The following is a 14,267-nucleotide window of genomic DNA, read 5'->3' as shown; positions in this document are numbered from 1 at the left end:
CATGCAATGGTATAAGCATTTTCACGGCACCCTTTACAGTGCACAAAATTACTTTAAATTAACATTAAACTATGCTCTAATTTATGAAATCACTTAAATCACAGTGTGAAACTCGGCATGGTTTTCTGAGAAAACTGAAAGTAATCTACTAATTCATTTTTCCAATGTTTTGCCATCCTTTTCTCTCTGGAAACACCTCTTCTAGTACTTCAAAAGATCTGGAGTTAGGACAGCACTGAGGTATGACCAAGTAACCAGAGGACAGCGCGTGACGGCAGTGGGATCAGTCACGGCTCCAGAGCTGTGTCCCAGAAGCTGGAAATACCCATGTTGGTACACCCAGCTTTATACACACAAGGTCCCGACTAAAAGCGTAAAACCACTTTCCTAGCACTGAAAATGCCAATCCATAGCATTTGCTCATTTTTCTTTTGTTGTTTTTCATAAAGCAGAAAATTAGCTCCATCTGATCAGCTCAGCTATATAGGTTCTAGGGCAAACAGAATGTCCAAAATATTTTTGAAAGAAGTATTTGTTCAGTGAAAGATAAAATACGTGAAAACAAATTCTTCATCTGCTATGAGTGAAGAGGAAGGGGAAAACAGATCTTATCAGAGCATGTAATTAAGCTCCAAATGAAAGGATATTGTTTTTCCTCATCACAACTGTTTTGTTAAGATGCACTTCAGGGGCATAAAACTGCAATGGGCATGCCATGAAATGCGAGGCCTCTCTGGAAACAAATTCCTATTGTGTGATCAAAGGAAGATAAGTGCTGAAGCGTAAGCCTGGTCAAATTTATGAAACAGCTTTGCTTCCCACACTAAACCACAGGCTTGCAACCTTTCTTCATGGGTTTACGAAAGCCGGTAACTGAAAACCTTTATTAATACTTTGTTATTTCTTAAAAACACTACTATATTCGTGAGATAGATACACTCAAAAAGTTTGGATTTTTCTAATCAAAATTTTATGTTGTTGCTCCTTTCTTCAGAAGATACTGACTTTCTGCACTGTCACTGCACTGGCCTATATTCTGTGCCATTACAACTTATGCTGGTGAAAAGCAAATTGGACAAAGCTGTCATAACACATATTTTTATATACTATTTCTGGATTCCTTCAGCTCAAGTTTTGTAGTAATTCGACATGCCAGTATGAAACTGATGAAGCTCATTTTTCAAATCTAGGTGCCTACTGTCTGATGATGTGCCCAGTGAATCAGGAGTCCCTCCACTAATTTCAGTACTTCTATGAGCATATTCTCCATTGCATTAACACACAGTACTTGCAAAACAATCCATTTTGCAGTTGCATAGCTAGTCACCTATGTTATATTATTCTTTCTTCATTAATACAAATACTATGCTTACAAACTTTGCAAGCTCAAGGACTTGGGGACCATGGAGTGGTAGTGCACACTCTCCTTTGTCTTTTCAGTGAGATCTGGGGTAGGTACTTTGAGATTACATCCTAAAAGATCCCATCAAATCATTTGCCTGCCTATCAAACGAGGTGTTTAGATATCAATTTAGCTGCATATCAAGAGAACCACACATAAGACAACAGAGATCCCAGAAGCAAAAGGAGTACTGGCAAAAAACACATTAATCCTTTAGTAAGTCACAGAAGGAATTTATTTGGAAAAAAACCCACAAATCTTCTTTGGAGATGATGAGAAAATATCTGAAAAATACTTTTTCTTCATAAATTACCATTCCACTAAAATGGAAACATTTCAAACTCCATTAAATTCTTGACAGACTGGTGTTTTGTCCATTCCCTAGCTAATTTCAGACAAAACGATGCAGAGATGGCTCAAGTCACAAACTTGACCTCTCAACTGGAAAAAATCCCATTTGACATGAGAATTTTTGAAAGCATTGACTCCAACTCAAAAAAACCCCACAATCTGAAAAACTTCTAAGATCTCTGCAAAATGCACCTGTCACCCCTTTGGCTTTCTATGACTTTTGCTTTCAATTTCACACTTCCAAAATAAACAATTTTTAGCAGTATATAAGGGAACCCCAGCCAGTCTGTAGGGGAAGAACATAAATTTGAGTCTAACAAATAGTGGCTGTTAAGGATGCTCTAAACCAATACGTAAAAGCAAGCTGCTTATTCCAAATAGCCAAACACACTCAGAAGCCCTCCAATGGGTGAGTAATTCTGTTTCTAATGATGGATGAAGGGTAACCTCATGCCACATAAATACATGGAAGACAGATTTCCTCCTGGAACCTTCTCAGGAATAGCAATATTTATTACAGCATTTTCTGTTGCTATAGTATTTATGCTAGCAGTATTTATTACATCATTTTCTATCCAAGGGTGCTCATATTCCAGTGCTTACAACCTGATTTACATACCATGCACACAACTCACACTGGAACACAGCAGCTACATGACATGCCATAACATCATCTTTCTTCTTGTACTGTTTGTTTTTGGTAAAGCTGCTCTATTCAGTGCAGCACACAGGCTGTCAGTATATTTACACAGCCCTACAGGATTTCCTTCCTAGCTGCATCTCGCAGGGAAGCCATCACCCATTCTGCTCTGGTTGTTTTATCTGGTTTGTTTGTTATAGCTGGAATAAAGTCTGTTTTTTCAAACACCTTCACTGTTACTCAAATGTCTTTTCCCCTGTTTTCACTTGGTTCCCACTACAGCCTAAACAGGGCTTGAGGAGTACCATTCCTTTTGCAGAGTGACAATCGGATGGGAAGACATCTCCTCAGGACCTGCCTTGGTATGTCAGAGAAGATGTGTGTTCCTGTCAACCTGCTCCCTCAGCACTTTCAGGTTCTTCTTAAAAGACAAGGGTGCTTCTTGCCCATATGAAGTACCAGAGGAATAGATTAGCAGATGTTTAAAGGCTAGGGAGGTTTACCCTTCTACAGAACAGCTAGAGAATTTCCCCCAGCACATCTTGAGGAAACAGATGCAGTTCAGCCTCTAAACAAGTAGCTACAGAGCGGCTCAATAAAAATGTGCTATTTTCTACAGAAACCTGATAGAAAAGACATTTTCTGTGCTGACGAAATAGAGAAATAGGCACTGAAGTGAAGCATGATATAATAAATATATTTTTAATATTAAACAATATTTGAAAATAATAGCTTACAGAACACTCTTTGATTGCATTTTTCTTTTCAGTACTGGATTGCTGGAAAGGAAAACGGTTTCCAATTGCTGTCCCAAAGCTGTGGCCATAAAAATAAAGTTTATTGTAAAATATTCTATTTCTATTTCTCTTATTGTTTCAGGTTGTGTCATTACAGTTACTTATATGCAATACATAAATACCTTCTTTACACTAAGATACTTTTAATTCTCTTCCTTCAGAAATCTCTTTCCCCCTCCTTTCTCCCCTGAACACAGGGCATTACTGCATGAAGAGGGGCAGATTTTGGTATCTCCTATGACAGCTGCAGGTTTTAACACTGGAGACTCTTTGAGGGGGAGGCGGTGAGCAGTCTTTCTGCTCTGTGCTGCCAAAACCTCACATGTTTATTATTAAAGAAAAATGGATTTGAAAACAGTCATGACTAGAAAGATGAAACGCCTCTCTTGCTCCTTCCGCTTCTCCCAGCACTACCTCCACCAAGTCCCCAGCACACTCTATGGCTCCCTTTTCCCTCCTCTTAAGTTGCCACCTGTAGTTTTAAGCTAAAAACATTCATACTCCTATGAATAAGTCCAGGCCAACCACTAAAAGGACCATTTGCCCACACACCATTGCAGTTACCTCCTAATGTCTGCCCTAGAAAGTTTGATCTGCACGGTTTGCTTTGCTAGGTCCAGCCTTCAATATCACTGGAATGGAGAGGGCATAAGCAAGAGGTGAAGAGTCCCACAGGCAGGTTTCCAGCCACAGCACTGGAAGACATTGATAACCATCATAGGTAGGTGTTTCCATGTTGGCAAGGAGCTAGTTTTTCTTGAGGCAATTTTGCTCAGGTTACATAGAGGATTCCCCTCAAGATGAGTCAGAAAACTGCAGAAAAGTTTGTTGGAAGGGACCTCTAGAAGTCATACATCCTCATCCTCCTTGATGTAGGACTATTGCCAACAACAGGTAAGGTCAGCTGGGATCTTATCTAGCCAAGTCCCGAAACCCAAGATGGCAGAGCACGCCATCTCTGCACACCTCATTCCCATGTAGCATGAACTGCCTAGAAAGCTTTTACAAATCTCTGGTCTGAACCTGCCAAGCCACACTCCATGACTCTTGCCCCACATGCCATCTGCCACAAGCAGGAAGAGTTTGGCTCCTTCATCCCACAGTCCCTACAAAAAGTCGGGGTGGGTTTACATGCAAACTGATGCTATTAAAGGTGGATGAGCCTTAAAGAGATTAATCTGTTAACTGAAAACAAACCTTTTTATTTCCAGAATAAATGAATTCTAACTCTTCTTCAGCCCAAGTCTTCAAGGACACCTTTCACTATAACAGAAGTATTCATAAAAACAGAATACAGGAATCTCCACTACATCCCACCCTTCCAAATCTTTGCAAAACCTTACAGATAGAGTTAGAAGACTTTACAGTGTTTTCGTCATCACCCACGTTCAAACAGTCCTACTCTACCCTCTTCCCCAGCTCCACAGTGGAGGGTTTCAACTTTCCCAGCAGCATCATTTCCACATGCAGCAGCACCTCAACAACAGGAAATAACGAGGCAAACCCAATCATATCTGGTCAGAACAACAGTGAAGCAGATTTGCTTGGTTTGAGCACTTCGCATAAATGGCTATATATTACACTGTTTCCTAGACTGCATGTTAACATCCTGGGCTATTTGTTATTTATCAAAGTGCAGTGCTCCCAATTTGAGGGCACACGAGTAAGTTTTCGGAAGAGAAGGAGGATCCCAAGAAAAGCAAAATCAGAGCACACCTGGTTAGCTCTGGCCAGCACGGGCTGATTCTCCTGTTAGCCATTTGGTATGCAGGTTTGTTAACCTCAAAGCTGGGTGCAATCTTTTAATTTTAGTGATTCAAACACATCCCAAGGGAACTCTAAATTGGAGTAGCTTGTGGTTCCTGAGCTCACAAGATTGACCTCGGCAAGCAATTCTCTTGATGATATGTAATCTGAGCTAACTTCCTATGCACACAAATGGCTCTAACCAGCACACGTTTGAAAGCATATTATATATAGTGGACAAAACTATACTTTACAATATATAGTTCTCTGCACAGCTTTTGGCTCTTAAAACACTACAAATTCATGACAGCAGGTAAAAACAGCCAGACCAAGTTGCTCCATCTGGCAGAGAGCCTTGTATGCGACCATGTCTAAAAGGAAGAGGCCTATGGAAGAACAGGCAAGCACAGTGTTATTATGCTGATATATTTCTGCAGCTTCCAGCATTCATATTTGCCATTTCTGTACCATGTAAACTCTCGGCATTTATCCCCAAGAGTAAAAGCCACGTATTAATCACATGCTTCATGAAAACAAACTTCCTTGTTTGTTCTTTTCATTGCTCTGAATAATTTAGTATGATTCGCAAAAATCACCTTGCTATTCATTTCTAGCAGATTATTTCCCTGATCATTTATGAATATGCTGAATACCACTGGCCCCAGCACAAGCACTTGTGGAGTTTTCTACATCTGGAAAACAAACTATTCACTCCTCTCTGTTGACTACTTTTAATTAGGTAGCAATGCTCAGGCACCAATCCTTTCAAACCTGGGCGACTTACTTTCTTTGTGAACCTTTGGTAAGAAATCTTAATAAAAGTCTTTTGCAAGCCCAGGTAGATGATTTTAACCGGATCACCCTATCCACATGTCCAGTGACATCTTCAAAGACCTGCAGTAGGTCTGAGAGACAGCACTTACTGCTGCCATCCCACAAACAGCCTATGTATTTCAATCCAATGCATCTGTGTGTCATTCATTGCATTCTTTCCAGTGAGTCCACCAAATGTAGTCAGACATGATTATTTAGACAAAGACGTTGCCATAATCTTGGTAACAATGAAGTCAATTGTTTAGTGCAGAGAATAATGAGTCACCTTTTTTCTCTTTCTACAAAAAAAAAACCAAACCAAAACAAAAAACCCACTGCTTTATACACAGACTTAGCAGAAACAGGAATGATGTGGAAGTGGAAAATACTGACAGGATTCTTTAGCACAAAACACACAGGGCTGGAAAAATTAACATATTCTTCAAGACAGGCACTTCCCTAACATCAGAGTCCATAGCATGTTCTTGTAGTTTTACATGCAATAATGAAAAAAGAAAATATCTGTTTTCTTTAGAGATATCCACTGTGTTGTTTCTTAATAACTGAAGCTTACACAGCCCTTTAGCTGACGAAAACCCATTTTGTGCAGACTTGATGGATTTGGCGACATCCTGTTTATTTCAAAGAGGACTTCAGAGTGTCACTGGAGAAAGATTTGAGACCATTTGTTCAACATTTTGCTATACAAACGTAGAAACTGTATTTGAATATTCTAAGCTTTTTTGACAGTTGCGGCCTTTAAATTGCCAAGATAACATAAGTAACAGCCATAAAAATAAACAGTCTACTGCTCCAATCGTGAATACAGCTCTTACTGCTGTGATTGTTATACACTGACTGTCAACTTTTTAGGACTTGTCCCTTGCTTTTTAATGGTTATTCCTCAACTGCAGGACAAAATCCCTCACCGGCTTCCCTAGTTCGCACAGATACATCTCCAGCTCCCAACAGATTTTGCTCACCATGAAGATGGAGCAAAAGGTCAAAAATCCAGACTAATCGCAGTCAAAGCTTGGACTCCGCAACCTGAGACCTAACCTTCCTCCCAGCCAACCCCCCAGAACATTCCTGTGGACTTCAGTCGTGTCTGGAGAAGCCCGTAACTTCTCAGACTTGACTCTGGTTCAATTTCATCTCCAAGTACAGTTACAGCATGCTGTAGATGTGTGTCTAAAATAGTGTATAAAATGTGTATATAACTCCTGAGTATTAGTATGCTTTTTTTCTTTTTTTTTCTTTTAAAGCAGGGGAGTCTCTTCCCCTCTCTTTCCTGACCTGAAAGCAAAGCATTTCACAGAAAGCATCTCCATCAAACAACAAAACATCTGGCACACAATTAAATGACTTGCATCAGCACTTCTATCTCTAAAAATGTGCTAAAAATGCTAAAGAAAAGGAAATACAAATGATGTGAAAAGTTAACCTTTAGCCTGATTTATCTCAAACTTCAATAACTATATCCTGGCAAAACAATAGGCATTTTCCTAGGATCATCTCCTTATGGGACAGAACATGAACTTCACTTCTGGTCTATTTGATGGGGTTTATTATCCCAGAAGAAAGTGAAATCAGGATCCCTCCCCAAGTTACTAACAAAAAGTATCTGACAATGGAGAGCAAGTATTTCAAGACAGCTAGTAAAACTACGCAAGTTCAGAAACAGAAAAACATAATTTGAAGATAATTTTCCCTGTTCTGAGGGGGTATTTTAACCTTCCATATGACATATTTTCTGAACAAAACTACTTTTCTGTGTGCAGTTTTAGTCCTACCATGTCATAAACAGTACTTTATTGTCTTTGAAAAATGACATGGTCCACATTGTACTTGATTTGGGCATGCAGCTTTACTTTCCCCTCTCCGACCATGCTATTTTTTTTCCTCCAGTTTTGTCTACTGTGATTGGAAAGGTGGAGGTGTCTTGCCCTGTATGTGCATAGAGCCCACCACCACTGGAATTCACATTCTGTGTACATCTCAAGACCTTTTTGCACTAAAGCTGATATCATTGTCATCATCCTTCTAGTCTGGATACAAAACATCTGTGTTTGTATTTTGATTTTTCAATGCCATCTTACATCAAATGAACGGCATAGCAGAGTGTAAGAAAGGTAAAGGAAAAACAAGTTCACTTACTCACCTGGACAGCAATAATTTACCCTGAAGTTTCAAGTCAGCAGCACAGTCATCAGATTGACAGTTCCTCTCAAAAACAGTCTGTGAAAAAGAGAGAAAAAGAACTGTTATAGCATGAAAAGAGTAAAATCAAAATTCAAAGGAAGAACATACTCGGATAAAAAAAAACAAACCAAACCACACCACCAAAATCTGTGACACAGGAAGATGCAGTGTGTTAAGGAAATTCAAGGGCAGGCACATCTCATCTTTATCAGCACTGTTTTTATTCTCGTCTAACTGAACAAGAAGTTTCACCAAAACCAGACTCTCAGAGGTTTTCCTCAATCCATTCTCTCTTCTCATCTGTCAAGAATTACTGCTCACACAATACTTCTGGTGCTCTTATTTCTCTTCCCAACACATGTGCATGAAAGTGAAACAGAAAAGAAAGTATTTATGAAACTATTTTCAGTCCTAAGAATTGCAAGTAAGAAAATTGTGCATCAAACATATTCACTAGCCTATATATTAAAGATAAGGTACTAAACAATTAATTTGTTTGTTTGTTTGTTTGTTTTGTTAAATGTTTTGTGTAAGGTAGGAAACACTTCCTGCAAGCAACAGAAAATTACAAAGGCTGTTATGTACCAGTGATAACCACAATTAATGGAACCACTGTCCATCTTTGTGAACTCTGGTAAAGACTGTCATTTGGGAAATTGAATAGATTCATAAAACTAGGAACTGTGAAAGGACAACATACCACTAGAGACACAGGCATGCTATTTTAGCAGCAAAAAGAAGGGAAACACATGAGAAATCTAGGAGCCTATGCAAATCTCGCTCGTGGCTTGCCATAGCTAAATGAGGCAGCCACCAGTGAGTGAAAGAAGAGGACAGGAACATGTTCCTGGCCTCCAAGAAACCTAAATGGTATCAAGATCACGGTTACTTTCCCCTGCTGTTGAGAACAGAGACCAATGCCTTTCTGAACAGATGACTAGACTTCTCAGGCTTGAGGATTCAGTCTTTCAGAGTTTTAATGCCCTTCAGCTTCCCAACTTTTCAAAGGACAAATACCCAAAATAAGGGTTGCCAACACTGTTCAGTCAGGAAACCTGACACTTCACTGGTCTCTTTCTTTAATATGAATATTCCTTTCTACATGCTTGGCTCCATGACTTTTATCACCAAAGTAAATATATTTTAATCTTAAATGCAAAGATAGGGCAAGGGACTGTGCAGGACACAGATAGGGTTAGATAGGGTTGGAGAGACTTAGGGGGTGGAAGAGTTTACAAATTTTTAGAGCTCTGCTCAACTACATCAGCATTGGAGAAAGACTTTGACTCTTAAGCCCAGAGGGCATAGAGATTTCTCGTCCTTGTCTCTCCAGGAAGACCCTTGGTTTAGGAGGCAGCTTGCTCTCCTTTTTCTCTATTGTCAGAGCTCTCCAAAAAGGAGTGGACCTTTATGAATTTAATTGGTGCTGGACTGGCAGGTATCAAACTATGCTGTCAGTTGTACTAAGTCGCAAACTCAAGAAAAAAGGGAGGCAGTGAGTCCACTGGGGATTATTTACTTTGCCCTTTCATTTTCCTTTCACAGAATCTCAGAAGTGGAAATTGTTGAGGATTTAAATGAACTTACCCTTCCTCCTTAATAAAGGCTACCAAACCAAAGAACAAGAATAGCCCTGAGACAGGAGCCAGCACAAGGCATCCCGCTCAAAACATGGCATGTTTTAGAGCTATAGTCTCAAAAGTCCTCAGAATTAATCCTCAACCACAGTAGTAGCTATATATAGGAAAGATTGTTTGACCTCCAGGGGAGAAAGAAAAATAAACTGTAAAAAGATTATTGTCTGACAGTTTCCCTATTTGCATTGCAGAAATCTTGGCAAAGTGAACAGAGTGATCAAAGATATGACCTGCATGATTCAAAGAATAAAGTACTGTAAGTACATTTAAGTAGCTACCTAATATTCCTGGAATTTTCTCACTAAATCTACAGTTGCCACTCTTCAGAAAGAATGAACAAATACCTTGTTTTCTAAAACTACTGAGTGTGTATCTCTTCCAACATATCATGCACTAGCAGCAAGCTACATTGGGAGTATTTCGTTATGCCATAGAAACCCAAGGTCCTACAGGACTGGGATGGGAGAAAGAAATATGGACCCGAGCCTCCAGATCCACAACTGTGTAGGAGCAAACCTGTTACTTCTGTGGAGGATCTTGAACCCATTCAGGTTTGGGGGGAAAAAGATTTCCAGTCCAGCCAGCTGCTACAATCCATTGATGCAGCCACATCTGGTTCAGCAGCCCACTTCTATCACATCTGTGTATTATTTTGCTATTTTCTGCTATTTCCCTGGTCTGATAGATGTTGCCATGACTCTACTCCACCTCCCCTTTTTGTGTGCCTGCTAGAGACTCAATCCCGTAGCTTCTAACAGTCAATCTACTTCCTCCATTTTATTCTCTGCTATCTTGGGCCTCCCCTTCCCCAGCCTGTTGCTTCTTCTACCTTTCCACTTGACTAATCCCTGCCTGTTCAAATCCCTGTTAAAGAATTCAACACACTGTAAGTCGTCATAACACTTGTGAACACTGCTTATATATTCTATTACTGTGCCCTTGGTCTACTTGGGCTGTGATTTCTTTGGGCCAGAAACTGTACCCAACTCAACGCTGCATGCTGTTAGAGCAGGAGCCTATTCCTGGAACATGGACCGGTTCTACTACAACATAATGACTAATTTTAACTCTAAGCAGTCTTTAAAGTGGTTTCAGCTTTACAATCCCAGTTTTAGGAATTTATAGAGCTCTTTACATATTGGAAATGTTGAAGAAGATAACCAATGGGCTCTATGTATTATCCAGAGCTGGAAAAGGGGAAGTAGGACAAAATAAATTCATTGCACTGTGGAAACACCTCATAATTTTGGCAGTTACTGTTACCCAAAGTGAAGAGGAGCAATTCTGAGCAGTGGTTTTACTGAAGTTCAATTGATCCTTACTGGATTCCACTTATATTGTACCAAGTACCTCACAGCATTGAGTATGTGTATCAGAGATGGTCAGGAAATTTCTTTACATAAGAAATATATAGAAGAAAAATTACAAGTTGGGGAGAAGGAGCAAAAGTGGTCCTCAACGAGAAACACAGCTGCATCTTCTATCTCAAGGGCACGACACTTTTGCCTGGCATTTCCAGGAGAGAAATAAATGTTTGTGTGCTCAGCAGCACACAGGATAACCTCAATGTTTCAAGGACACATCTTTACTGTGGCAAACACACAGCTAATGTAAAGTGCATGCACAGTGAGTCTCTCAGACTTCCTGCAATCACCAGATCTACAGCAAAGCCCAGAGAAAATTTAGTGTTTCCAGGGTCCACAGTTCCTCTCTGTGCTCCCCCTCCTGCACAGACCTATGGCTCCATAGCAGCTCCCACCAGGCCATCCTGGGAAAGCACAGTTTTCACAAATTCTGCAATCTTTCTGGGTAGAAAAGATGATGTTTCTTAGGAAGCCAAGGAATTAAAGGTTAGTGGAGATGGATGTTGCCCATCTCCTCCAGAGGTTAACTCAAAAAGCCTGCATTAAGACATACTCCTCATAAAGAGTGGACACATCTGTATGCAACTAACATGCACAGTCAGGAGAGACCAGAGCCAGCTGATAAGGAAGAGAATGTGGCCAACAGGCACTCAGATCAGGGCTTAAAAGCAAGTACTTTTGCATCCACTTTGCCTCTTCAAGAGAGGTAGTGGATTAAATTCCATATTGCAGGATAAAGGCCAGGGGCAAATGTACAGTCCTCTTTTGCAGGAAGGAGGATGAATGCCTAGTTCCTCTGTCCTAAGGCATGCTAAACACAAAGCTGCCTCATACTGAGGGTGAAGATATTCTCCTTTTCCTTACTGCTGATGGTAGTTTGCTAAGGAATGCTTCTAGGATATAAAACAAGCAAGAAGGAGCCTGGTTTCAGCCTAATGGTCACAGCTCAGAGGAAGGCTACCTGTGATTTCAAACCTGTCTCGCTAAATGGCTTCACCTTCTTTCAAGGGCCATCTAAAATTAATCACATTTATGTTTCTGGGAGCAGGAAAGGTAACAGGAAACAGAGAAAACAAAAAAACCTTTGTGTTTATGGGACTCCTGCCCACAGAAAATACTGGAAATCATCCAAGAAACAAATTAAAAAAAAAAGTATTTCAAGACATTAAAACTCCCAAAATTCAGGGAAGCACACAAATTTCAGGTTGTAGCCAAAATGTGCAATCAAGACTTTGTGAGGTTGCCAGTACTGTGTTCCAGTAAGAGTTGTCCATTCTTTCACAGAAAAGAAAAAGTGACAGCTAAAGGACAATGTCTGAAGAGAAGGCGGAGAAACAGGATTCTCAAAAGAAGCCTTGAAAGCATTTCATTTTATGCTCTGGATAAGAGAACAGTGATTCACTCTGGATCAGGTGTTTAACTACTTCCTCACACATCAGACCACAAACAGTTAACAGTGCACCCCTTAAAAAGTGGCAGAGCTGGCCTCCAGGAATCAAGGATCCATTCCTTTAACTTCATAAACTGTGCTATGTACTTCAGCAGGATAACTTGGGTTATGCAAAATAATCTGGGTTCAGAATACAGTATTCCAATCTCTACACTGACTTCCTGTAAATTGTCACCATACCCTATGTTATGTGCAGGGATGACTTAGCAATTAGATCACGCTAGTAACACAAAAAGCACTTCTATTTAAAGGATGTAGGATAACGTGGTTTGTTAGTATAGTAATTCTTTACTTCTTAGATCTTGACGCTATGTGGCTATTACCATGTTATCTGTCCTTACTTAGGGACTAGGATATACGATCCAATTTTCAAAAGTACTGAGTTATAAGCAAATCTCACCACCTTTTCTAGGAACCATTGCCTGGTTTATAGCTTTACAAATCAATCACTTAGACATTAATGTGCCTAAACAGAGAATCATAGAATCATTTAAAGATGGAAAAGACCCATATAGATACAGGAGTTTGATTTTAGACCTCTATTTATTTTGTCTTTAAATTTTTTATTTGCCTGCAAAATAAAGCTATTACCTACAGATCTATTGACCACAGAGAAAGAAGTAGGGTCTGACTCTCCCCAGACATCCTGTGCTTCACTATACTACTTATGGAAACTCATTTAATATCCTGCTGAGCTAAGTGCAAAATGGCTGAACTAAATTCCCACTAGAAAAGCAATTAACATTGTGAAAAGCCTTCCAGGATTTCATCAGATGTGCTGGCTAAAACGAGAATACATGATTTCCACAATACCCTTAGTGAGTGGTGGAGCGAACACACAACAATGGCAGGAATACCAGGGGAGCTATCGAGAGAGTCCTGTGATGAAACCAGAGCCATGCCAGTACTGCACGGTGCTAACGAGCTCCCCCAGCACAACGTAGACTTCATCAGAGCATATCTTCATGCAAAGAAAACAGATGCTCATTTACAGTGATTAATATAAGAAAACAGAACCTGGCCAGTAATAATTCTTTTACTACACTAGCAAGGGTGCAACCACATAAGTAGAACTTCTTCAGCTGGAGAAGGCTACAAGGGAATTCATCTACTTTATTGAGTGGAAGACTCTGGGCCTATGGCTCACGGCACCAGTCAAGCCATCTAAGGCCAAATGCAAACATTTCTCCCCTATTTCAGCTGCATCCTGCTTTCAGAAATTGTTAAACAATGACATCTTGGGCTGCAGCACCAAGCTAAAAAGGAGAGAGGACACTCATATATATGGAACAGGAACTCCCAGATGAAATCAACTGTTCAGAAAAGATCAGACATGAAACCCGTTAGCTACTGAAGGCAAACATAAACTAATAAGCATATCTCTTAGTTATTATTCTTCACAGCAGTGAGTGGATTTAACAATGCAATCTTTTGTCCTCATATTCTCCTGGGGTGAAGAATTACAATTGGTGGCAACAGAAATATGCCACTAGCCTTTCAGAGCTTTACTAGGTTTCTAGTCTGACTCACTTATATTTCAGGCTGACACAATTTTTTCTTTTTAAAAATCATTAACAGTTTAAATCATCCAAATAGTATTCTCATTTTACAGGACTTCAGACCTTACAAATTCATAGAACAATAGATGGGAAAGACTTATTGGGTTAATTGTCCCACCTCCCAATCCCATTATAGGATGGATTTCTGTACCACATTTCTGAATATATTTCCTGTCTTGTCTTAAATAGTCTTTGGACGAATACAGAATAATTCAATTATATCATCTTAGGAGGGTTTTTTAATGATATTTGAGAACATTTTCTACTCTAATCCTCCTTACTTCTACTACCAAAAGTGGAACCATA

At 39.8% G+C, this 14,267-nt stretch overlaps 1 protein-coding gene across 1 annotated transcript in view; it reads right to left on the bottom strand.

Moving 5' to 3' along the window:
* The window catches only part of ITGA9 (integrin alpha 9), a 240,150-nt gene that overhangs the window by 98,844 nt on the left and 127,039 nt on the right, over positions 1-14,267 (bottom strand). Inside the window, exon 18 of the mRNA XM_014949431.1 lies at positions 7,911-7,987. Within this exon, the coding sequence (XP_014804917.1) occupies positions 7,911-7,987 (77 nt within the window). The remainder of the gene's footprint in view (positions 1-7,910; positions 7,988-14,267) is intronic.

The sequence above is a fragment of the Calidris pugnax genome, unplaced genomic scaffold, assembly GCF_001431845.1.
Source record: "Calidris pugnax isolate Ruff unplaced genomic scaffold, ASM143184v1 scaffold124, whole genome shotgun sequence".
Classification (NCBI taxonomy): Eukaryota; Metazoa; Chordata; class Aves; order Charadriiformes; family Scolopacidae; genus Calidris; species Calidris pugnax.
This window is presented reverse-complemented; position numbering and strand designations above follow the sequence as displayed.